This window comes from Chiloscyllium plagiosum, chromosome 33 (genome assembly GCF_004010195.1).
Source record: "Chiloscyllium plagiosum isolate BGI_BamShark_2017 chromosome 33, ASM401019v2, whole genome shotgun sequence".
NCBI classification, from domain to species: Eukaryota; Metazoa; Chordata; class Chondrichthyes; order Orectolobiformes; family Hemiscylliidae; genus Chiloscyllium; species Chiloscyllium plagiosum.
Window position 1 is genome coordinate 140575 of NC_057742.1, and position 25839 is coordinate 166413.

General features: G+C 42.3%; 1 protein-coding gene across 1 annotated transcript in view; it reads left to right on the plus strand.

The window, feature by feature from the left end:
- The window catches only part of cdk12 (cyclin-dependent kinase 12), a 69481-nt gene extending 44297 nt beyond the window's left edge, over window positions 1–25184 (plus strand). The window contains exons 10-14 of the mRNA XM_043674682.1: window positions 1815–1931; window positions 6991–7122; window positions 15620–15822; window positions 20181–20720; window positions 23151–25184. Coding sequence (XP_043530617.1) covers window positions 1815–1931; window positions 6991–7122; window positions 15620–15822; window positions 20181–20720; window positions 23151–23905 — 1747 coding nt within the window. The 3' untranslated portion in view covers window positions 23906–25184. The remainder of the gene's footprint in view (window positions 1–1814; window positions 1932–6990; window positions 7123–15619; window positions 15823–20180; window positions 20721–23150) is intronic.
- The last annotated feature ends 655 nt before the right edge of the window (window positions 25185–25839 follow it).

The window sequence follows — 25839 nt, forward strand, 5'->3', positions numbered from 1 at the left end:
CTTTCCAGCCTATCTGTATTCTTTGACAGTCCCCTATGCTTTCTGCTACTCCATGAATCTTCGTGTCATCTGCAAACTTCCTGATCATACCAACAGTGCACTCTTCCAGATCATTTATGTATATCACAAACAACTGTGGCCCCAGCACTGATCTCTGTGTGACATTTACCCTCTTGACACTGGCGGTGTGCAGCTATATAATGTTAGACCATAAGAGATAGGAGCAGAAGTAGACCATTTGGTCTGTTTAAACCTGCTCTGTCATTTAATGCAACCATGGCGAACCATGGCTAAACATGTCTTCAGTTCCATTTCCCTGACTTTATTCCCTGTCTCCTTTATTCCTTGCAGGACCACATATCTGGCTAAATATGCATTAATGGACCATCCACAGCCCCTTGGAGGAGAGAATTCCAAAGATTCAAATCACTTTCAGTGAAATAATTTCTCCTCATCTCATCCTAAATTATGAGCCCCTTATCCTAAATAACCTCTGTGTCAGAAGCTGTGAGTGGCTGTTAGAAGCCCCTTCAGAATCTTGTATGCTTCCATGATATCATTTCATTCTTCTAAATCTCAGAGAACATAGATCTAATTTACTCAGCCTCTCGTCATAGGAGCCAACTTCGTGAACTTTCACTGAACTTCACAACTTTTAATTCCTAGCTAGCTTTATATCATCAGCAAACATAGATAAATTACTCTCCATCTTTTCATCAAAGATACTAATAAACATTGCAAATAATGGTAACCCAGAACTGATCCATTTGACATCCAGTGGTCACAATGTGCTAATTTGAATATGCCAGGTTTGTCAATACAATTTGCTTCCTGTCCATTATCACTCCTAATATATTTCCCATAATTCCCTGAGCTGGTATCTTGTGTATTAAACTTCTGTGTGATACCTTACTGAATCTGTTTTGGTAATCCAATTATACTGTATCTACTGGTTCTGTTTTAACTGCCTTACTAGTTACATTTAGAAAAATCTTGTTAAGTTTATCAACCCTGCCTGACATCCTTTTCATAAAACCATGTTGACTTTGTCAGAAATTACCGTTATTTATTTTAAATGCTTTGTCAGGACTTCCTTAAGAAATTCTAGCAATTCCCTGATGACCGACATCAATCAGGCTTATTAGCCTGTAGTTCTTTCTTTTCTCACTTCCCCCTTGAACCGTATGATTGCTAACTTCAAATTTGCTGGGATCATTTTGTAGAATCTGGGGTATTTAGAGATAACAAAAATTCGTGCATCTGCTATCTTTGCAGCAAGGTGTAGAGCATTGGGTCCTGGGGATCTATCGGATTATAATAACTCTTTAAATTACTTCAGTACCTTTTCTCAGGTGACATTAATGACCTTAAGTTAAATTCCTCACTCTTATTAAACTCGCTATTTGTAGTATGTAAGTGATAACTTCTACTGTGAAGACGGACACAATGTACTTATTCAGTATCTCTGCCATTTACTCATTCTCCATGCCAGTTTCCCCTGTCTCTGCTTCTGAAGGACCAACATTTATTTTAGCTCCTGTCCTTTTTATATACTTGCAAAATGTGTAACAACATATCCTGTAACTAGTGCAGTTACTTGTTATAATTAGGTGGGGAACTCATGCACATGCCAATTATACTGTGACAGTTGGACAATTTCTGTTGATTTCCTCAGTCACATCCAGTTGGGCATGTTTTGTCCAATAGACATTGGTCATTTCTGGCATCATTAAAAGAATGAATGATTTGTGAAAGGTTTCACTGTTTTTTATGATTGTAAATGATAAGTCTGTTACATGCTTTTGTTTTCTCAGTCGATTATGTGGCAGCCCTTGTCCTGCGGCTTGGCCTGATGTCATTAAGTTGCCATATTTTCACACAATGAAACCGAAGAAACAATATCGGAGACGGCTTCGTGAAGAGTTTTCATTGTAAGCAACAACAGTCAGTCTGACAGCAGAAGGTCATTGTAATAGATGCCATCCTGTTCTTTGGAGTGCTTAAAAGGACTGTATAGAGGGAGCTTTACTCTGTTTCTAACCCTTGTCCTGGGAGTGTTTGTTGGAGACAGAGGAGAGGGAACATGACTCTGTATCTAACCTTGTGTTATACCTATCCTGGATGTGTTTGATGGAGGCATTATAGATGGTGCTTTACACTGTACCTAACTCCATGCAGCATCTGTACTGAGAGTTTTTGATGGGGACAGCGTAGATGGACATTTACTCAATGTATCCCAGTGTTGTACATGCCCTGGGAATGTTTGTTAGAGACAGTGTGGAAGAAAGCTTTATTCTTTATTGGAGGATCATAGAATTACAGCATGTTTACAGCAGTTTAGGAGGCAATTTGACCCCTCTGTTTGTATCAGATGTCTGCAAGAGCAACTCGGCTGGACTTATTCTCCAAAGACCCAGCAAAGACTTTCTCTTCATATGCTTCTCAAATTCCTTTCTGAAATGCACAATTCAATCCACAACACACTCAAATAGTGCATTCCGGATCCTAACCGTTATTTGAGTAAAGCAATTTTCTTCATTTTCCTTTTGACATTCACTTTAAATTAGTGCCCTCTGACTCTAGACACTTCTGCCAATGAAACATGTTTGTTCTATCTGTTCTGTCTAGATTCTTACGATTTTGAACATTTGTAGCTACTCTCCTTCCTATTGTCTCCAAGGAGAACAATCCCGATTTTCCCAATCTACTTACTTAACTGAAGTCCCTCATTCCTGGAACCATTCTTGTAAATCTTTCCTCCATTCTTTCTAATGCCTGCACTTGTTTCCTTAAGTATGTGCCAAAAATTGGATACAATATAACATCTGCTACAAAGTCAGTGTCTTTTTTAACCATTCAGTATAGGTTTTATTTGTGTTTTTGTGGGGTTTTTTTGCCCCATGCCTCAGTTTATAAATCTCTGGATCCCATGTACTTACTTTAATCACTTTTCTACCTGCGCTCCCACCTTCAATGATTTGTGAACATATTCTCTCAAGTCTTTTATTTCGTAAATCTCCTTTAGAGTTGTTCCTTTTATTTTATGTTGTCTTTACTCATTCCTCATTCAAGATTTATCACTTCTCTCTTCTCAGCACAATGTTTCATCTGACAAACGTCTGTCCATTCCACCAACCTTTCCATGTCCTCTTGCCCTTTATCACTGTCCTCCCAACAGTTTACAATTCTTCCAAGTTTTGTGCCATAAACAAAGTTTTTAAGTTAAGCCTTTTACGCGCAGTCTTAGTCTTAACATATAGAGTCATAGAGTTCTACAGCATGGCAACAAACTCTTCAGTCCAACTCGTCCATGAGACCAGATATCCTAAATTTATCTAGTCCCATTTGCCACCTCATTCCATACACACACCACCATGTGCATGAAAATGATGCCCTTTAGGTCCCTTTTGAATCTTTCCCCTCTCACCTTAAACCAGTGCCCTTTAGTTTTGGGCTCCCCTACCCTGGGAAAAAGACCTTAGCTATTCACCCTATCCATGCCGTTCATGATTTTATAAACATCTGTAAGATCACTCCTTAGCCTCTGACGCTCCAGGGAAATTAGCCCCAACATAATGAGTCTCTCCCTGTAACTCAAACCCTCCAACCACGGCAACATCCTTGTTATTCTTTTCTGAACTCTTTCAAGTTTAACAACATCTTTCCTATAACAGGGAGAGCAGAATAAAATGCAGTATCCCAAAAGTGGTCTCTCCAAAGTCTTGTACAGCCACAATATGTCATCCCATCTACTATACTCAATGCACTGACCAATAAAGGCAAGTTCTTCACTACCCTGTCTACCTGTGACTCCACTTTTAAGGAATTATGAACCTACACTCCAATGTCTCTTTATTTGGCAACTCTCCCCAAGAGAAAGAGGGGACTGCAGATGCTGGAGTTCAGAGTCAAAACGTGTGGCACTGGAAAAGCTCAGCTGGTCAGGCAACATCCGAGGAGCAGGAGAGTTGACGTTTCAAGCATAAAGCTCTTCATCAGGAATGTAGTGGGGGAGGGGGGCTGAGATAAAATATGCTCCCCAACCTCACCACCACCACCAAGACCAACGCATTCCTGATGAAGGGCATATGCTCAAAATATCCACTCTCCTGCTCCTTGCAAGCTGCCTGACCCGCTGTGCTTTTCCAGCACAACTCTGCCCAGCTCCCAACCATTAAGTATATAAGTCCTGCCCTGATTTGCCTTACCAAAATACAACAGTCTCATTTATCTAAATTAAACTCCATCTGTCACTCCTTAACCCATCGGCCCAAGTGAACAAGGTCCCATTGTAGTCGTGAGATGACCATTTTTTCACTATCCACTACACCACCAATTTTGATATCATCTGCAAAGTTACTAACCATTCCTCCGATAGTCACATCCAAATTATTTATATAAATGACAAAAAGCAGTGGACCCAACACAAATCCTTGTGGTATACCATTAGTCACAGACAGTCCAAAAAAAAATCCTCCATCACCACCCTGTGTCTTCGACCTTCAAGCCAATTTTGTATCCAAGTGGCTAGTTCTCCCTGATTCCATGCGATCTAACTTTGTTAACCAGTCTACTATGTGGAACCTTGTCAAATGTCTTGTTGTAGTAATATACAACTACCTGATTTACTACCACTGACCCACGAGGGCCCTTAGTGGAGATTTTAGTGCTGATCACTATGCAACCCCAGTGTATATATATGTGACTATTCAGAAAAACTACTGTTCACTGTTGTCACCTCTTTCCTATTACTTCTCCAGATAGTGTCTTTTTTTGTATCTCATTTGCCCTCTGTGGCATTAAATTGCTGCTTGTTGGGAGTACTTGTACATGACAACATATGCATTACCCTCGTCAGCCCTCTGTTATTTCATTATAAAACTTAAATTATTTTAACAGTTTATCTTTTAGAAATCATTTTTTGTCTTTCTTTAATTAACCCACATTTGTTTATACAACTTAGGTTTGCCCATATTATCATTTTAAAAAATATTTCCATTTCCTCCACAAAGTTAAACTGATTGACCTGTAATTGCTGGCTTTATTCTTAGATCCCTTTTTCATTATGGATTTAACACTGTAATGTTTTGGTCTTCTGTCACCATCCCTGTTTCCAAGGAGAACTGCTGGAGTATGGCAAATGCTCTGCAATTTCCTCACTTATATCTCTCAACAGCTTTCATCCAGTTCTGGTGACTCATCAACTCTTAAGTATAATCAGCCTTTCTAACACCACCTTTATATTAATTTTTGGTACATCCAGTGTCTTGACTGCTTTCTTTTTCAGTATATCTTTGGTGATAGGTTACCATAAAGGTCCCATCTTTTCAACCTTGCTCCTCGCCTGAGGCATGATGACCCTCAGGTTGAACTCATCACCAGTTATCTCTCAGTACTGAGAGATAGCCCAATGGTCTTCTGGGGCTCTGGTGACTTTCTTTTTTATATCCTCGGTGAAGACACATGCAACGTTCCCGTTTAGAATCTTAACTTTGCTGTCTTTCCATGCCTAATTCTCCCACTTTGATCACTAACGCCACCTCCCTCCCCCCCACCACTTATTCTTTTCTTAAGTTCAAATGCCAAAAGGAGACTTTGAGCTTCCCAACCACTTCTCATTCTTTGTGTTTGTCTCTCATGCTTTCTTTCTCACTTTCCCTCTAAACGTTTTATATTCAACCTGGTGCTTGTATTATAAACCTGACATCTATCATTCATGCCCTTTTCTACTTCACCCATACTACTGTTTTTTTCAACCAAGGAGTTATGACTTTGTTTCTCCTACCTTCCATTCCCCACCACACCTTAGAGGAATTTCCCTAAATGGTCTCCCCTTGAAAGACTTTGCTCCAGTTTCATTTACAAGTTTTTGATTCACACTTACCTGAACCTGATTTATTCTCATCCAATTGAAATTGGCCCTCTGCAAGTTGATTATTTTTACTGCAGGTTGCTTTTTTCCCTTTTCATTAGCCAACCTCAAATTTATGATGCTTTGATTACTGTCCCTAAATGTTCCTGTACTGACACTTTGTACACCTCCCTAGAACTGAATCCAATAATGCCATCACCTTCAGTGCACCAGAAACATAGAACATTACAGCGCTATTGATCAAAAATTCTGGACATGGTTCAAAAACTCTTCCATTCTCTGCACTTTACATTACTTTACTATTATTCCAGCATAGTTTAGGATTTTTGAAGACCCTATTATAATTCCTCTAATTTCTTTGCAAGGTTGTTAACAATTTAGTGGAAACTTTACTTTGTATCTAACCCCATACTGCAACTGTCCTGGGAGTGTTTGATGGAGATAGCGTAGAGGGAGCTTTACTTCATATCTGACCGTGTGTTGGGCCTGCCCTGGGAGTGTTTGATGGGGATAGTGTAGAAGGAGCTGTAAGCTGTATCCAACCCTGTGCTAGACCTGTCCTGGGAGTGAATAGAGAGTTAGCAGCTGGGCTACATCAAATTGTTGGAATGCCAGTCTGATCAGCCAGATGTATAAGCTACAAGGATGGCTTCAGCAATAACTAGAAGTCACTGAAATGCACGCCAAATAAATCAGACTTCAGCACGTTTAGTGTATGATGTGATATATGTGGATTTTTAAATTGTCTGGTTTTCCATAACTTTTGAATAGACAGTGATGCTTTTAATTTGTGCATGGAACATTGGCTAGATTTATTCATGTTGCAGCAGATACTTTGAAACTAAGTGTTACCTATGGCTGGTATCACTTGGGCAGCTGACAACTTTTTTCATTCAGTGGGTTTTGCTGGTTGGCCAACATTGATTGCACATTTTCAATCACCTTCAGAAAGGTGGTGATGAACACAAAGTATATGTTTTTGATGTGTTGCTTTGCCTTCATTGTATCTTTTAGTTTGCTCATGAGACTTTGATATGGATCCAGTATTCCTGGGTTTGTAGAGTTGAAGCCAGTTGCTGTTTCACATGTAAGAATGTGGACATTTACTATTTCTACAGTATTCCACTCCCTGCACTGGATTTGCTTGATCATATGTTGACTCTTGACCCCAGCAAACGTTGCACTGCTGAGCAAACCCTACAGAGTGATTTCTTGAAAAATGTGGACCCCACAAAAATGCCTCCTCCTGAGTAAGTATCAGTGCCAATTGCTAAGCTGTATTTTTGAGCTTTAGGAAATGGTGGTATTTTATGCCAGTTCCTCCTTTTTAAAGTTTTAGCATTTCGTGTTTATGTTCTCATTTTTCTCCCTAAAATGTTTAATTTCTAATTTATCTGTGATATGAGACTAGTTCCAATATTCAAAGACAACACTTTGCAAACTATTTCCTGTATTAGTGTGTTTAAACGTTTGAATATTAACGTAATTCCATGTGTCAGTAGAAACAAAACAATGCAACTATTAAAGTTGCATAGTTTATATCAACATATCAACAGAAGTCAAATTCTGTGATGAAAATCCCAGACCTCAGTGTCTAGGCTGCCACAGTTGATGAATGTGCTCCACAGCCATCACTGTTGGACTGGGAGTTGCTCCTGGAAATCTTGGATGTGTTTATGAAGGTGCTAGGTTAGGTCACAGCGTGCCTGATCAGACCTGCCACAGGTAATCCACTTGATTTCCAGAAGGCATTTTGACAAGGTGCCACATGAAAGGCTATTGGGTAAAATTAAAATGTGTAAGGGGCAACATAGTAACATGGATATAATATAGTCATAGAGATTGACAGCAAAGAAATTGGCCTATCAGCCCATCATGTCCGCACAGATTGAAAACAACCACCTGACTATTCTAATGCCATTTTCCAGCACTTGGCTCTTTGCCTTGTACGCCTTGGAATTGTAAATGCACATCTAAATACTTTTAAATGTTATGAGGGTTTCTGCCTCTCCCACACAGACAGGCAGTGAATTTCAGATTCCCACTACCCTCTGGGTAAAAATGTTATTCCTCACATTCCTTCTAAATATTCTGCCCCTTATTTTAAATCTAGCCCCTGGGACATTGATCCCTCCATCAAGGGGAAATGTGTCTTCCTGTCTATACTATCTTTGTCCCTTATAATTTTATACATCTCCATCATATTCCCTCTCAATATCTTCTGGTCTAAGCAAAACCTCCTCAGTCTGTCCAATCTTTCTTCATAAGTGAAACACTCCAGCCCAAGCAATGTCCTGGTAGATCTCCTCTACACCCTCTCTAGTGCTATCACATCCCCCCAATAATGTGAGTTCTGGAACTGCTCATAATACTCTTGCTGTGGCTTAGCTGATGTTTTAGACAGTTCCAGCAAAGCCTGCCTGCCCTTAAACTCTATGCCTCAGTTAAGAGAGGTAAGTATGTCATATTCTTCCTTAACCACTTTACTCACCTGTCCTGACACCTTAAGGGTTCGGTGTACATGCATATCAAGGTTCCACTGATTCTTGGTGCTTCCCAAGGTCCTGCCTTTCAACTTGATTTGTTTGTCCTGCCCAAGTGCATCATCTCATTTTTATCTGAATTGAATTCCATTTGACCAGCCCATTTCTGTCCTCCTGTAATCTAAAGCTATCCTGCTCAATATATACCACTCCCCCAATTTTTGTATTATCTGCAAAATTACTGATCAACCCTCCTACATTTAAATGTGAATCATTTACATAGATGGCAAATGGCAGGACCCCAACACTGGTCCCTTGGGAGTCTACTGGACACACATCCTGTTGGAGAACACCTGTCAACCACCAGCCTGTGTTTCCTGCCACTGATCCAATTTTCCAGATTTACTTTGATCCTGTGGGCTCGTACCTTTGCTATTATTCGCTCAGGCTTAAACTGATCAAAAAACTTGCTGAAGTCCAAGTAGACTATGTCAAAAGCATTACCCTGTCCTACACACCCGGTCACCTCTGATAGAGTCATAGAGGCGAGGAATAGGGAGAGAGAGGAGTTGAACATGTAGCTACAGGGATGGTGCAGGAGGGAGGGTTTTGGATTCTTGGATAGTTGGGGCTCTTTCTGGGGTAGGTGGGGCCTCTACAAGCAGGATGGTCTTCATCTGAACCAGAGGGGTACCAATATCCTGGGGGGGAAATTCGCTAAGACTATTGGGGTGGGTTTAAACTAATCCAGCAGGGGGATGAGAACCAAAATTGTAGTTCGAGTATAGAAAAGGTTGAGAGTAGGCAGGTCTGAAATCAAGTTTCAGGGGCACAAAACCGCACGGGCAAGCAAGAAGTTGATTTGAAGTGTGTCTACTTCAACGCCAGGAGCATCTTGAATAAGGTGGGTGAACTTGCAGCATGGGGTGGTACCTGGGACTTCGATGTTGTGGCCATTTCGGAGACATGGATAGAGCAGGGACAGGAATGGTTGTTGCAGGTTCCAGGGTTTAGATGTTTCAGTAGAACAGAGAAGATGGTAAAAGAGGGGGAGGTGTGGCATTGTTGGTCAAGGACGGTATTACAATTGCAGAAAGGATGTTTGGGGACTCGTCAATTGAGGCAGTATGGGCTGAGGTTAGAAACAGGAAAGGAGAGGTCACCCTGTTGGGAGTTTTCTATAGGCCTCTGAATAGTTCCAGAGATGTAGAGGAAAGGATAGCAAAGATGATTCTTGATAGGAGTGAGAAAGACAGGGTAGTTGTCATGGGGGACTTCAGCTTTCCAAATGTTGACTGGGAACACTATAGTACGAGTACTATAGTATGCAGGAGGGCTTCCTGACACAGTATGTAGACAGGCCAACAAGGGGCGAAGCCACATTAGATTTGGAAGGTGAACCCGGCCAGGTATTAGACTTGGAAGTAGGTGAGTACTTTAGTGATAGCGATCACAATTCTGTTATGTTTTCTTTAGTGATAGAAAGGGATAGATGTATACCACTGGGCAAGAATTACAGCTGGAGGAAAGGCAATTACGATGCGATTAGGCAAGATTTAGGAAGCATAGGATGGGGAAGGAAACTGCAGGGGATGGGCACATTAGAAATGTGGAGCTTATTCAAGGAAAAGCTCCTGTGTGTCCTAGAGAAGTATGTACCTGTCAGGCAGGGAGGAAGCTGTAGAGCGGGGGAGCTGTGGTTTACGAAAGAAGTGGAGTCTCTGGTCAAGAGGAAGAAGAAGGCTTATGTTAGGATGAGATGTGAAGGCTCAGTTAGGGCGCTTGAGGGTTACAAGGTAGCCAGGAAAGACCTAAAGAGAGAGCTCAGAAGAGCCAGGAGGAGACATGAGAAGTTGTTGGCGGATAGGATAAGGTAAACACTAAGGCTTTCTATGGGTACTTAAGGAATAAAAGAATGGCGAGAGTAAGAATAGGGCCAATCAAGGATAGTAGTGGGAAGTTGTGTGTGAAGTCAGAGGAGATAGGGGAAGCACTAAATGAATATTTTTCGACAGTATTCACTCTAGAAAACGACAGTGTTGTCGAGGAGAATACTGAGATACAGGCTACTAGACTAGGTGTGATTGAGGGTCACAAGGGAGAGGTATTAGAAATCCTGCAGAGTGTGAAAATAGAGAAGTCCCCTGGGCCGGATGGAATTTATCCTAGGATCCTGTGGGAAGCCAGGGAGGAGATTGCCGAGCCTTTGGCATTGATCTTTAAATCATCATTGTCTATAGGAGTAGTGCCAGAAGACTGGGGGATTGCAAATGTGGTTCCCCTGTTCAAGAAGGGGAGTAGAGACAACCCTGGTAATTATAGACCAGTGAGCCTTACTTCAGTTGTTGGTAAAGTGTTGGAAAAGGTTATAAGAGATAGGATTTATAATCATCTAGAAAAGAATAATTTGATTAGGGATAATCAGCATGGTTTTGTGAAGGGTAGGTCGTGCCTCACAAACCTTATTGAGTTCTTTGAGAAGGTGAGAGTAAACCGGTTGATGTGTGTATATGGATTTCAGCAAGGCGTTCAATAAGGTTCCCCACAGTAGGCTATTGTACAAAATGCGGAGGAGTGGGATTGTGGGAGATATAGCAGTTTGGATCAGTAATTGGCTTGCTGAAAGAAGACAGAGGATGGTGGTTGATGGGAAATGTTCATCCTGGAGTCCAGTCACCAGTGGTGTACTGCAAGGGTCAGTGTTGGGTCCACTGCTGTTCGTCATTTTTATAAACGAGCTGGATGAGGGCGTAGAAGGGTGGGTTAGTAAATTTGCAGACGACACAAAGATCGGTGGAGTTGTGGATAGTGACGAAGGATGTTGTAGGTTGCAGAGAGACATAGATAAGCTGTAGAGCTGGGCTGAGAGGTGGCAAATGGAGCTTAATGCGGACAAGTGTGAGGTGATTCACTTTGGTCGGAGTAACCAGAATGCAAAGTTCTGGGTTAATGGTAAGATTCTTGGTGGTGTAGATGAGCAGAGAGATCTCGGTGTCCATGTACACGGATCCTTGAAAGTTGCCACACAGGTTGACAGGATTGTTAAGAAGGCATACAGTGTTTTAGCTTTTATTAATAGAGGGATCAAGTTCCGGAACCATGAGGTTATGCTGCAGCTGTACAAAACTCTGGTGCAGCCGCACTTGGAGTATTGTGTACAGTTCTGGTCACCGCATTATATAAGAAAGATGTGGAAGCTTTGGAAAGGGTGCAGAGGAGATTTACTAGGATGTTGCCTGGTATGGAGGGAAGGTCTTACAAGGAAAGGCTGAGGGACTTGAGGCTGTTTTCGTTGGAGAGAAGGTGGTTGAGAGGTGACATAATAGAGACATATAAGATAATCAGAGGGTTAGATCGGGTGGACAGGGAGAGCCTTTTTCCAAGTATGGTGACGGCGAGCACGAGGGGGCATAGCTTTAAATTGAGGGGTGATAGATATAGGACAGATGTCAGAGGTCGTTTTTTTACTCAAAGTGTAGTAAGGGTATGGAATGCTTTGACTGCAATGGTAGTAGATTCGCCACTTTAAGTGCATTTAAATCGTCATTGGACAGGCATGTGGACATACATGGAAGAGTGTAGGTTAGATGGGCTTCAGATTGGTATGACAGGTCGGCGCAACATCGAGGGCCGAAGGGCCTGTACTGCGCTGTAATGTTCTATGTTCTAGCACAGAGACAGGCCCTTTGGCCCAACCTGGTCCATGCTGACCAAAATGTCCATCCATGCTAACCGCACTTCCCTGCACTTGGCCCATATTCTTCTAAAACTTTCCTATCCATGTATTTGTTCAAATACCTTTTAAATGTTATTAATGTACCAGCCTCAACCACTCCCACTGACAGCTCACTACGAATGCATATTACTCTCTGTGTAAAAATGTTGCCCCTCAGGTGCCTTTTTATTCTTTCCTCTCTAATCTTAAACTGATGCCCTCTCGTCCTCGATTCCCCAACCCTCGGAAAAAGACTGAGTGCATTCACCCTATCCATGCCTCTCATGATCTTAAACATTTCTGTAAAATCCCCCCTCAGTCTCCTACGCTGTAAAGAAACACGTCTTAGCTTGTCCAACCTCTCCGTATAATTCAGACCATTGAGTCCTGGCAACATCCTTGTAAATTTCTTCTGCATTCTTTCCAGTTTAGTAACATTCTTCCTATAGCAAGATGACCAAAACTGAACACAATACTCCAAGTGAGGCCTCACTAGCATCCTATATAAGTGCTACATAACTTCCCAACTTCTATACTCATTGCCTTGACTGGTGAAGGCTAGTGTGCCAAAACTCTCCTTCACTGCCCTGTCTAGTTTTGACTCCACTTTCAGAGAACTATGCACCTGAACTTCAAGATCCCTCTGTTCCACTGCACTCCTTAAGGCCCTACCATTCACCATGAAACTCCTACCTTGATCTGAATTTCTAAAATGCAAGAACTCACACTTATCTGGAGTAAAATCCATTTGCCATTTCTCGGTCCACTTCACCAGCTGTTCAAGGTTTTGCTGTAATTTCGGATAACCTTCTTCATGTCACAGTTCTCTCTATTTTAGTGTCATCTGCAAACTTACTAATTATGCCTTGTACATTCTCATCCAAATCATTGATAGAGATAACAAACAGCAAGGGCTCAGCACCAACCTTTTCAAAAACCTCAGTCAAGTTAGTCAGACATGATCTCCCCTTGCTGTTTATTCTTAACTAAACGTATTTGTCCAAGTACAGATTGATTCTATTGCTCAGAATTACTTCTAACAGTTTCCTCAGGTTAGACTGATAGCCCTATAGTTTCCTGATTTTTCCCTTGCTCCCTTTTTGAATAACGGTACCGCATTCACTGTTCTCCAGTTCTCCGGCTCTTCTCCTGTGGCCAAAGAGGAATTGGAAATAATCGCTAGAACCTTGCTATTTTCTCCCTTGCCTCAAGCAAAAACCTGAGATACGTTTCATTGGCCCTGGGGATTTATCTGCTTTTTTAAGCAGCCAGACCACTAAGAACTTCCTCTCTGTCAATGCTAATCTCTTTAGTTGTTCCAAGGCTTTCTCCCTGATTTCAGTTCCCATTTTGTTTGTTCTTCTCACTAGTGAACACCAACCCAAAAGTATTCACTTGAAACCCTACGTACATCTTCTGGTTCCATGCATAAATTACCATTTGTGGTCTGTAATAGCCCCTACTGTTTCCCGAGTCACCCTTGTACCCATAATGTATCCGGTAAAGCAATTTAGGATTTTACTGTATTTTGCTCGGCAGTATCCTTTCATGTCCACTTTTAGTTCTCCCAATCTCCTTTGAAGTTCTCTCTTGTTTTGACTGTTTTGAGCCCTCGATGTATCTGACATAAGTCTCCCCTTTTTCTGTTAGAGTCATAGAGATGTACTGCACGGAAACAGACCCTTCAGTCCAACCTGTCCATGCTGACCAGATATCTCAACCCAATCTAGCACCACCTGCCAGCACCCGGCCCATATCCCTCCAAACCCTTCCTATTCAAATACCCATCCAAAGTCCTTTTAAATGTTGCAATTGTACCAGCCTCCACCACTTCCTCTGGCAGCTCATTCCATACACGTACCATCCTCTGCGTGAAAAGGTTGCCCATTAGGTCCCTTTTATATCTTTCCTCTCTCACCCTAAACCTATGCCCTCTAGTTCTGGACTCCCCAACCCCAGGGAAAAGACTTTGTCTATTTATCCTATCCAGGCCCCTCATAATTTTGTAAACCGCAATAAGGTCACCCCTCAGCCTCCGACGCTCCAGGAGAAACAGCCCCAGCCTGTTCAGCCTCTCCCCATAGCTCAATTCCTTCAACCCTGGCAACATCCTTGTAAATCTTTTCTGAACCCTATGAAGTTTCACAACATCTTTCCAATAGGAAGGAGACCAGATTTGCACACAATATTCCAACAGTGGCCTAATCAATGTCCGCAACGTGACCTCCCAACTCCTGTACTCAATACTCTGACCAATAAAAGAAAGCATATCAAACGCCTTCTTCACTATCCTATCTACCGGTGACTCCACTTTCAAGGAGCTATGAACTTGCACTCCAAGGTCTCTTTGTTCTGCAACACTCCGTAGGACCTTACCATTAAGTGTATAAGTCCTGCTAAGTTTTGCTTTCTCAAAATGCAGCACCTCTCTTTTATCTGAATTAAACTCCATCTGCCACTTCTCAGCCCATTGGCCAATCTGATCAAAATCCTGTTGTAATCTAAGGTAACCTTCTTCGCCTCCAATTTTGGTGTCATCTGCAAACTTACTAACTATACCTCTAATGCTAGCATCCAAATCATTTATATAAATGACACAAAGTAGAGGAAGAGGACCCAGCACCAATCCTTGTGGCACTCCACTGGTCACAGGCCTCCAGTCTAAAAACAACCCTCCACCACCACCCTCTGTCTCCTACCTTTGAGCCAGTTCTGTATCCAAATGGTTAGTTCTCTCTGTATTCCATGAGATCTAACCTTGCTAACGAATCTCCCATGGGGAACCTTATCGAACACCTTTTTGGAGTCCATATAGATCACATCTACCGCTCTGCCCTCATAAATCCTCTTTGTTACTTCTTCAAAAGCCTCAATCAAATTTGTGAGACATGATTTCCCACACCCAAAGCCATGTTGACAGTCCCTAATCAGTCCTTGCCTTTTCAAATACATGTACATCCTGTCCCTCAGGAATCCCTCCAACACTTGCCCACCACTGACGTCAGGCTCACTGGTGTATAGTTCCCTGGTTCCTCTTTACCACCCTTCTTAAACAGTGGCACTACGTTAGCTCACCTCTAGTCTTCTGGCACCTCACCTGTGACTATCGATGATACCTCTTAATCCAATGCTATATATACCTTGATATCCAGGGTTTGATGGTCCTACCCTTTTACTCTATTGGAACATGTTGCCCCTGTACTCTCCAAATCCAGGTGCAGTACGTTTTCGGAGCATTTACTCCTTCAAACAGTTCCAGTAAACTGGTTAAATGTGATGTCTGTTTTACAAAACCAAGCTGACCTATCTCGATTACCTTGAGTATCTCTTAGTGTGCATCTGTAATCTGGTCAATTCTAACACTTCACTCTCAATAGACATCAAGTTAATTGGCCTATGGTTTCTATCTTCTGCTTCCCTCTCTTTTTGAATGTAGGTTAAATTTGCTACTTCACATAAAAATGAAAAATGCTGTTTCAGATTTTGAGCACCTGTGGAATTTCATCTTTGTTGTTTAGCAAGTGTACTTTATATAAACTTTCTTTTCAGCCTTCCTCACTGGCAGGATTGCCACGAACTCTGGAGTAAAAAGCGCCGACGACAGAAACAAGCAGGAATCATTGAAGATCCGCCTTTGCAGAAAACCGCTCGTAAAGAAACCGTGATCACCACTGATGACAGTAGGAACAGCACACCACAGACTGTTCCACTGGGACAGAGTAAACCACAGAGCAGCATCACAGATGTGGGCGGTGAGTCTATCTGAGTGAAAATGACCACGGCTGTGGGTCAGATTATTCAGAATATATAGGAGATGAGGGTATCTGTTTCTGGGAGTATGTGATTAATGTTTGAAAGGTTTTGTGTTCAGTCAGATCGACCACCCATCATACCAACAGCTGTTTTGCATGTGGATCTGTCCCTATCATCTGTACAGTGTTCTTAGGGAACAATTGGCAAGATTTCTCTGGAACTGCTGCACATATGATACTAGCTAATGCTCCATTGATTGCATCATAGTTCCAGGACAAGTTGAAATTGAGGGTATTTAGTGACAAAACTTTTGTACTGCTTTTAGCACCTACTGCTCCTCCAATAGCATAATGGAAACAATTTTGAAAATGTTTTCTCGTTAGCTTATGTTATGCTTGTTACCCCTGCAGGTTCTTTTCACCTTTAGTAAAGTTACTAGTCGATATCCTGTGGTGTTTCATGCAGAGGAATGTAACCATACATCATATTCAGGTGAAGCAAAGCTAGAGAGTGAGGAGGTAATTGGAACAAAACACGTGATGAAAATCAATTCTCATTTTGAAGTCATATCTTATTAGATTAGATTACTTACAGTGTGGAAACAGGCCCTTCGGCCCAACAAGTCCACACCGACCCGCCGAAGCGCAACCCACCCATACCCCTACATTTACCCCTTTTACCTAACACTACGGGCAATTTAGCATGGCCAATTCACCTGACTTGCACATCTTTGGACTGTGGGAGGAAACCGGAGCCCCCGGAGGAAACCCACGCAGGCACGGGGAGAACGTGCAAACTCCACACAGTCAGTCGCCTGAGTCGGGAATTGAACCCGGGTCTCTGGCGCTGCGAGGCAGCAGTGCTAACCACTGTGCCACCGTGCCGCCCACGGTGGCACAGTGGTTCTTCTTCATTGTTAACTGAAAGCAGATAGATTGAGAAAGGGGGAAGAGCAACAAGACCAATTTTGAAGAAGGACTGGACTTGAAATGTTAACTTTATTTTCTTTCCACAGATGCTGCCTGACCTGCTGAGTTTCTCTCACAATTTCAGTTCTTGTTTATAACAAGAGCTGGGTGGTCTTGTACACCAAGCACTGAAAGTAAACATGCAGGTGCAACAGGTGGTAAAGAAGGCAAATGGTATGTTGGCCTTCATAGCAAAATAATTTGAATACAGGAGCAGGGATGTCTTGCTGCAATTGTACATCGCCTTAGTGAGACTACACCTGGAATATTGTTTGCAGAGATGTTCTAGCTACAGTGGGAATACAACTGATTCCTGGCACTGCAGGACTAATGAATGAAGAAAGACTAGATTGGTTAGGACTATATTCACTGGACTTTGAAGAATGAAGAAAGATCTCCTAGAAATCTATCAATTCAAATAGGGTAGTAGCAAGAAGGATGTTCCCAATGTCCTGTGGGTCTAGAACCAGGGATCATAGCCTACGGATTTGGGGTAGGACATTCAGGACTGAGGTGAGAAAAAAATTCTTAACTCAGAGTGGTGGGCCTGTGAAATTCACTGCCACAAAATGTGGTTGAGGCCAAAACCTTGAATGTTTTCAAGAAGGAGTTAGATATGGTTTTTAGGGCTAAAGGGATCAAAGGGTAAGGGGAGAAAGCAGGACCAGGGGACTGAGATGGATGGCCTACCTCTACTCCAAATTTTTCTACATTTCTATGTTTCTAACTGATTTATCCTTAAATTATTTTCTAACATTGTAAAATCCTAAGCCCATATTTTTAACTGAATATGAACACGTATTAATGCCCTGTAGCATTTCTATAGTTGTTCCATTGACCATTTCCATCATAAACATGGGCTTGACAGATCAGATGCGTAGACTATAATAGATAAAGGGGAGCGAGTAGCGTATTAAGTTTAGATTTCCAAAAATAATTTAGTATAGTGCCACACAAAAAAGATAATACCTGAGATCAGGGCTGATGGAGTTGAGGGTACATTTTGATATATTAATATGGAAAAAGGTTTGGTTAAAGCACAAGTATAAAAAGTAGGGGTGAACAGGGCAGTTCAAGTTAGCAAGCTCTAACTAATGGAGTGGCTCAAGTGTCAATGCTTGTGTTGGCCATCAATATAAATAACTTGGGAATTATTAATGATGAAAGCAAACAGTAATTATCCAAATTTGCTAGAGGTACATAGCTAGATGGAAATGTTAGCTGTGGGGAACGCCCAAAGAGAATCAAAGAGATATGGACAGTTCAAATGAGAGAGTCATGGAGTCATAGTCATTGAGATGTACAGCATGGAAACAGACCCTTCGGTCCAACCCGCCCATGCTGACCAGATATCCCAACACAATCTAGTCCCACCTGCCAGCACCCGGCCCATATCCCTCCAAACCCTTCCTATTCATATACTCTTCTAAATGCCTCTTAAATGTTGCAATTATAACAGCCTCCACCACTTCCCCTGGCAGCTCATTCCATACACGTGCCACCCTCTGTTTGAAAAAGTTGTCCCGTAGGTCTCTTTTATATCTTTCCGCTCTCACCCTAAACCTATGCCTTCTAGTTCTGGACTCCCCGACCCCATGGAAAAGACTTTGCCTATTTACCCTATCTATGCCCCTCATAATTGTGTAAACCTCTATAAGGTCACCCCTCAGCCTCCGACGCTCCAGAGAAAACAGCCCCAGCCTGTTCAGCCTCTCCCCATAGCTCAAATTCTCCACCTCTGGCAACTTCCTTGTAAATCTTTTCTGAACCCTATCAAGTTTCACAACATCTTTCCGATAGGAAGGAAACCAGAATTGCACGCAATATTCTAACAGTGGCCTAACCAATATCCTGTACAGTCATAACATGACCTCCCAACTCCTGTACTCAATACTCTGACCAATAAAGGAAAGCATACCAAACGCCTTCTTCACCATCCTATCTACCTACGACTCCACTTTCAAGGAGCTATGAACCTGCACTCTTTGTTCAGCAACACTCCCTAGGGCCTTACCATTAAGTGTATAAGTCCTGCTAAGATTTGCTTTCCCAAAATGCAGCACCTCTCTTGTATCTGAATTAAACTCCATCTGCCACTTCTCAGCCCATTGGCCCATCTGATCAAGATCCTGTTGTAATCTGAGGTAACCCTCTTCGCTGTCCACAACATCTGCAATTTTGGTGTCGAGAGGGTGTCACGGGGGGAGACTAACTGTACCTCTAATGCTTGCATCCAAATCATTTATATAAATGACACAAAGTAGAGGACCCAGCACCAACTCTTGTGGCACTCCACTGGTCACAGGCCTCCAGTCTGAAAAACAACCCTCCACCACCACCTTCTGTCTTCTACCTTTGAGCCAGTTCTGAATCCAAATGGCTAGTTCTCCCAGTATTCCGTGAGATCTAACGAGTCTCCCATGGGGAACCTTGTCGAATGCCTTACTGAAGTGCATATAGATCACATCTATCGCTCTGCCCTCATCAATCCTCTTTGTTACTTTCTCAAAAAGCTCAATTAAGTTTGTGAGACATGATTTCCCACGCAGAAAGCCATGTTAACTATCCCTAATCAGTCCTTGCCTTTCCAAATACATGTACATCGTGTCCCTCAGGATTCCCTCCAACAACATGCCCACCATTGACGTCAGGCTCACTGGTCTATAGTTCCCTGGCTTGTCCTTACAACCCTTCTTCACAGTGGCACCACGTTAGCCAACCTCCAGTCTTCCAGCACCTCATCTGTGACTATCAATGATACAAATATCTCAGCAAGAGGCTCAGCAATCACTTCTCTAGCTTCCCACAGAGTTCTAGGGTACACCTGATCAGGTCCTGGGGATTTATCCACTTTTATGCATTTTCAGCACTTCCTCCTCTATAATATGGACATTTTGCAAGATGTCACCATCTTGTCGTAAGATTTATGTTATTATATTTTTTGGCACAGAATTTTCATAGAGGTAGAAATGTCTGATTAGTGTAATCCAGTTGAAAATCACTGACAGATGAGTTTTAGCTCACTTAAGTTGAAACGATTTTTATGCAGTTAATTCCTGCACCTGTATTCATTTCACAATATTGATTGTGATTCAGCAACCAAGGAACTAAAGCACTCAGTAATCAAAAAAACATTCTCACATTGTGCCTTACCATTTCACAAAGTAACCCAAGCTATATACAAATGAGCATTGAGATTACATGACTCATTAATGGACCTGTTTGTCAGTTATTAATTACTCTTTAAAAATGGGATTAACTGCAAAATCTGTTGCACATTGTTAAACAGAATGCACCTTATTTTAAAACTGTAGGAGGTGATGGTAAAGTCTGGCAGATGTAACTAGTTTTCAGTGAGAGTTTTGAATCTTTCACTTTGTTTTCTGTAGGCATCAGAGACGCTGCACAACAGCTAAACCAGAATGAGTTAGCAGTGCTACTCAACCTGCTGCAGACACAGACTAACCTCAGCCTCACCCAGCTGGCACAAGCTTTGAACGTCAGTACTAACCCAGAGACACAGCAACAGTGGAACGTCCTTAGCCAATCACTGGTGGCTCTGGCTGAAGCCACCAGTCAGCAGCAGGATGCTCAGCTTCCCATAGTCACCCAAAATACACCTCCCTCTGTACCATCCAACCAGCCTCCTCCGACACCAGCTCCATCTGCAGCAACACCTTTAACACCAATGTCAGCTCCCCTTCCGCAGGTCCTTGCTACATTACCACAGATGACATCCACCCAGCCATCTCAGTCCATATCTCAGGAGGCTGATACCCAGAACGACACACAGAACTTGTTGACTGTTTTACTTAGTCAGCTGGTTAAATCTCAGGAACCCGCTACAGTGCCTGAAGAAAGTAATGGCATCAAAGCGAGTGATGGACCACAGCAGCTGCAAACTCCCATTATCGCTACTGACGCTGCAGGTAACTACCACTCTGTATCAGTGTTTCTTGTTGCTTTGTTACTTCACAAATTATGTAACTCATCTTTCTCTGCTGGTGAATCTTGCTTGTAGAATGGGCAGATAAGTGACAGATGAAATTGAATACAGAGTAGTAATTAATTTTGGTAGAAAGAATGTAGAGAGACAGTAGGAAGCAAAGGATATAGTCCTAGAGGGGGTTTAGGAACTAAGGCATCTAGGTGACAGGACAGGTCGAGAGAGTGTTCAATATAGCAGATAGTGTCCTCTTACCTTTTATTAATAGAGGTTACTAGACTTTAGGAAGGATGTGAAGATGTTTGAGGATGCAGAAAACATTTGTGAGAATGGTCCCAAGGAAAAGGAACTTCAGTTACATAGACAAGTTGAAGAAGTTAGGACAATCGTGCCTGAAATAGAGGTGTTCAAAATCATGAGAGGTCTGGGCAAAATAACAAGAGAATAACAGTTTCCATTGGAGGAAGGATCAAGAACCAGTGGGCTCAGGTTAAGGTAATTAGTAAAAGAAAGAACGGCAACACAAGGGAAAAAACCTTTTCATGCCGCAAGTGTTACAACCTGAACTTTACTACTAAGCGTGTGGTTGGAAGTAAGTATAGTCAAGGCATTCAGAAGGGAATGGGATGATTATTTGAAAAGGAAGAATGTGTGGGACTGTAGGCTGAAGGCAGGGGGGTGAATTGATCTTTCAGAGGGCAGCACGTACACAGTAGGCCAAATAGCCACCTGGGTTGCCATTGTGATTGATGGCATATTCCACTATTACTCGTAAATAGTCTGACGTATCAACCCATTATAACAGTAAACAACTGCATAGCTTGCACCCTTTCCTAACATCTAACTTATTCCATGTTTGTCACATTTCCTTATCAATGATTTAATATCTATAAAGTTCAAAAGTTGCCGCTATGGTTTGCAGTAGATGTGAATTTAACTTTTGTATTTCTTCAAGGGACGTGGATTTTGTTGGCTGGGGTAGTATTTATTGCAAATCACTAGCTGTCTTCAAGAAGGTTGGGAATTCTTGAACTGCTGAGGTCCGTTAAGTCTAAATACCACCACAATGATATTAGGGAGGAGATCCAGCAATCAGTGATAAGCCAATAGTGGTGGTTCCAGTGTATTTCAGCTAAACAAGTAGAATGTTCCTGCTTTAGTCTTTGGGCTGTTCTTAGTAAGTAATTTCAATCACAGTGGGAAAGAGCACAGTGGAGAAATGCTCAGGGGTTTACACATGGAAGCAGCAAGTCATTCCAACCCAGTCTCTTCCACGAGCAGTATCCTAATTCCATGTTCCTACCCTATTGCAACATGCTTTCATTTCCATTCCTTCAGCTATCTATTCATTCTGTTGACATTTCTGTATTAGTCACTCCAGTTGCATGTTTCAGTCTCATAATCCTTTGTTTCTACTCTGTCCTAAGTCCCTTAAACTAACTTTGTATTTCTGCTCCCTTGCTCTAAATTTTCAATAAGTGAATCATAATATCCCATAATGTCATATGATTAAATGCCTTCATCAAATCATGCTCTAATCCTGTCTTCTAATGACCAAGTCCCAGTTATTCAAGGCTTTCTTCATATTTATAACTCCTGTACCTGACAGCATCCTCTTTAATATACACTGATCTTCCTTCCTGTAGCATGGACCGAAAACTGAACAAAATCTCAAACTGTAGTCCTATGAGTTATGTACATTTTCCATTATACCTCAACTTTCAGAAGACTTGCCCTTGTCAATTCAAAATAGTTTCCATTATTTCCTTATGCACTTCAGGTGGTGCTTTTAATATCCTCTGAGAACCTTCAACTTCACTGCCTCCAGGTCAGTGTAATCCCATTTTTAAGCATAAAAGGTTCAATTTCAATGTTTTAACACAGAATCTGATCTGCCAGTGCTCATTGCATTTTATCACTGTCCCTTTGCTCTGAAGATTGGCAAGTCAGGAGAAGCTTTAGTTCAACTCTGATGATTCAACAGTCGAACAGCCTAACATTATCCATGATTGAATCACGAGTGATGAGTTTTGGCTGGAGGGTGGATTGACCCAAGAAAGTAAATTACTGTTTAACTTTGGTGGTTGTCATTTCAGGACAGAGGCAAGGGTTTTTTTCTCACTGAAGTTGTGACTTTGGAGCTCACTGCCTCAGAAAGTGAGTGATGGCCATTGAAGTTTTAAGACCGAAGTAGATAGAATCTTGTTAGGCAGTTAATGGGGGTAGATGGGAGTATAGAATTCAGAACACAAACTATTCAGCCATGATCTTATTGAATGGCAGAGCAGGCTGGATGGGCCAAATGGCCTACTCCTGCTCCTCCTCCTCCATATATCTGTCATGAGAGATGGTGAAGCAGGCCAATGGGGAGCATTAATGTAGCAGTAACCACTACCTTGTATTTTTTATGTAGATGGTGCTGCCCTCACTAAACTGGATGTAAAAGTTCCTGGGCCGCCTCCTGCACTAAGTCAAACTCGAATTCTTCCTCCAGACCAGCGACCGCCAGAGCCACCTGGCCCCCCACCGACCTTGGGTGATACTGATTGTCGAATTAATCTTCGAGTGAGCCCCTCTACCAAGGACCCGAATGCAGGAGTGAAAGCTGCTTTGCTGCAGTTGCTTAACAAAGAGGACACACAGGAGAATGACAGAATTAACAGAGTGCCAGAATACGGCAGCTCACATTTAGCTAACAGCTATGGTACAGACGGGTTCAGGAATAACGTCAGTACAAGTGACAGGAGAGACTCAGAAATGACTGGGCACACGCTACTGGACAGCAAATCTGCCATGTGTGCCAGCACTTCCAAACAGCTGACTCAATCCAGGACATTGTCCAGTTCACTGAGTGAGTTTGGAGAGTCCAGTACGTACCAGGACATGGATGCAATGCAGTTTACAGCAGATCAGGATCACCGGTTTAACTTTACTAGAGTTACTTTACCACCTTTGGTAACTGGTACAGAAGGTAACAATAGCACAAGCATGCCTGCAGATGCCAAACCACCAAACTACAGCTACAGCAGCCCAATGCCAGGAAGTGCTGTGCCCAGCAGCACCATGACTGGACTGAGCTGGAATGCGCCATCACGGGGCTCAGGGTATAACAGGGTACATGGCAGAATACCAACCAGAGGTGGCAGAGGAAGGGGTGTACCATACTAACATTGGGACTCACCTTTAGTGCTGTGTTACTATCATGTCCGTGAAGAGAAGCGACTGTGATCACCTTTGACAGGGTTGAAGAAATCCACTTGGCCACATCCATTGCTGGCAGGGTGAGGACTGACCACAGGGGATGATTTGGCTCACAAGAAGCCATCTGCAGTGTGTGAACTGGAGGCCCTTTAGGGTGAGGAATCTTTCACTGTAACATTACACTGTTGGGGAGATTCCCCATGATCTATATAATCAATTTGCAAACATTTGAAGTCCTTGAAGACTATAGGACAATATTGAAAGGAAACTATAAGAGGGAACAATTCTCTAGCCATGTTGGCATGTCACGATGCAACAAAACGGGTTGTGGGAAGTCTGTGGAATTGCAATGGGCTTAAAGTAAAGCCCAAAGTATAATATGTAGAGTAATCCCTAAAATGGAAAGATTACTGACAAGCCTACTGTCAGAGAAGTACACTGGAATCTGCTTGGCAGACTGGCTTGTATCATCTGTTTATTATAAAAGTTTCAAAGCCCGGACCATTTCCTCCTCATTTCTCTGTACCTGAGCCTCAGTGGAAGCCACTTTATGTTGTGTTATTTTCTAAGTTACAAGCATCTCAGCAAAGCTGCAATTAAACCTGAACAATGTTCTCACCTGGCTTAAGGTGTGAATTCCTTTTGAGCAGATTCAGTCAATGACCCAAATGTTGCTGCACTTCCCTATCAGTGTCACTCAGTGCTGCTTCCCTTCTTTCTGATTGATCTCCATTCTTCTCATGGATTCAGCTCCTGGTCCCATTATTGTTTTCTCTTAAGTTCTTTATTCATTTTTTAAAAATATTTTACCATTTCACTTTCTGCTAAATTGCCACATAATCCTCAATGTTGTACTGAGAATTATCTTTCATTTCCAGTCTCTCTGTGCTTTCAAGCTGTGGGTTTTGTCTTGGACCATCTCTTGTGTGACTTGAATTGCATGAGCTGTCCATGGCCCCTAGGCACCAGCTCCCTGTGGGTAGCTTCTGCACAGATCGTCACTGGCCTCTTGGTGGCAGCAATGGGAAGCATGAGGATCTCCCTGGGACCTACACATTTAGAGTGATGTGGCATTTCCGTGCAGTAGCCACCCCTTTAATATCATCTGTCTGGGTGAGCTGCGCATCAAGACATGGTTTAGTTGCTACAGTAACAAATTATTGTTCTGAGGATGAGGTTACTGAATTTTTTTCAGCTTTTAGTAAATTTTACTTTAATAAAAAAAATAATAAATTCAGCTGCTGACTGATTCTCTTGGGGTACCTGTTGTGTGCTTCTGTCGCAAAGAGCAAACTCTGCTGTGTCCATTCTCAATTCCTAAATTGTCATCAGCTCAAATCTCAGAAATATTGAGCAATTAACCTTTGGCATTGATTTTTTTAAAAAGAGCCAAAACCATTACTCACACTCTTGACCATCAAACAGAATCTTTGGGGCAGTCAGTCTATTGTCTGGACTGGTCGCTGTGATCAGGCATTGTTAATCTGGGACGGTCAGTCTGGGCTAGGTTAGTCAGTCTGTGGTCTGGGATTGTCAGTGCGATCTGGAATGGTCAGTCTGCAGTCTGGGTTGGTCATTCTGTGGCCTGGTTTTGTCAGGCTGCAGTCTGGAATGGTCAATCTGTGGTCTGGTTTGATCAGTCTGCAATCAGAACAATTGGGCTGTATCCAGTCCGACACTGTTTGCTCCCAAGCTCTGACCGGCAAAATTTCTGTTTATTATAGAATCCCTGAATCCCTACAGTATGGAAGCAGGCCATTTGACCCATCAAGTCCACACCAACCATTCAAAGAGAATCCCTGACAGACCCATGCCCTACCTTGTCCCAGTGACCCTGAATTTAGCATGGCCAATCCATCTAACCTGCACATCTTTGGATTGTGGAAGGAAACCAGAGGAAA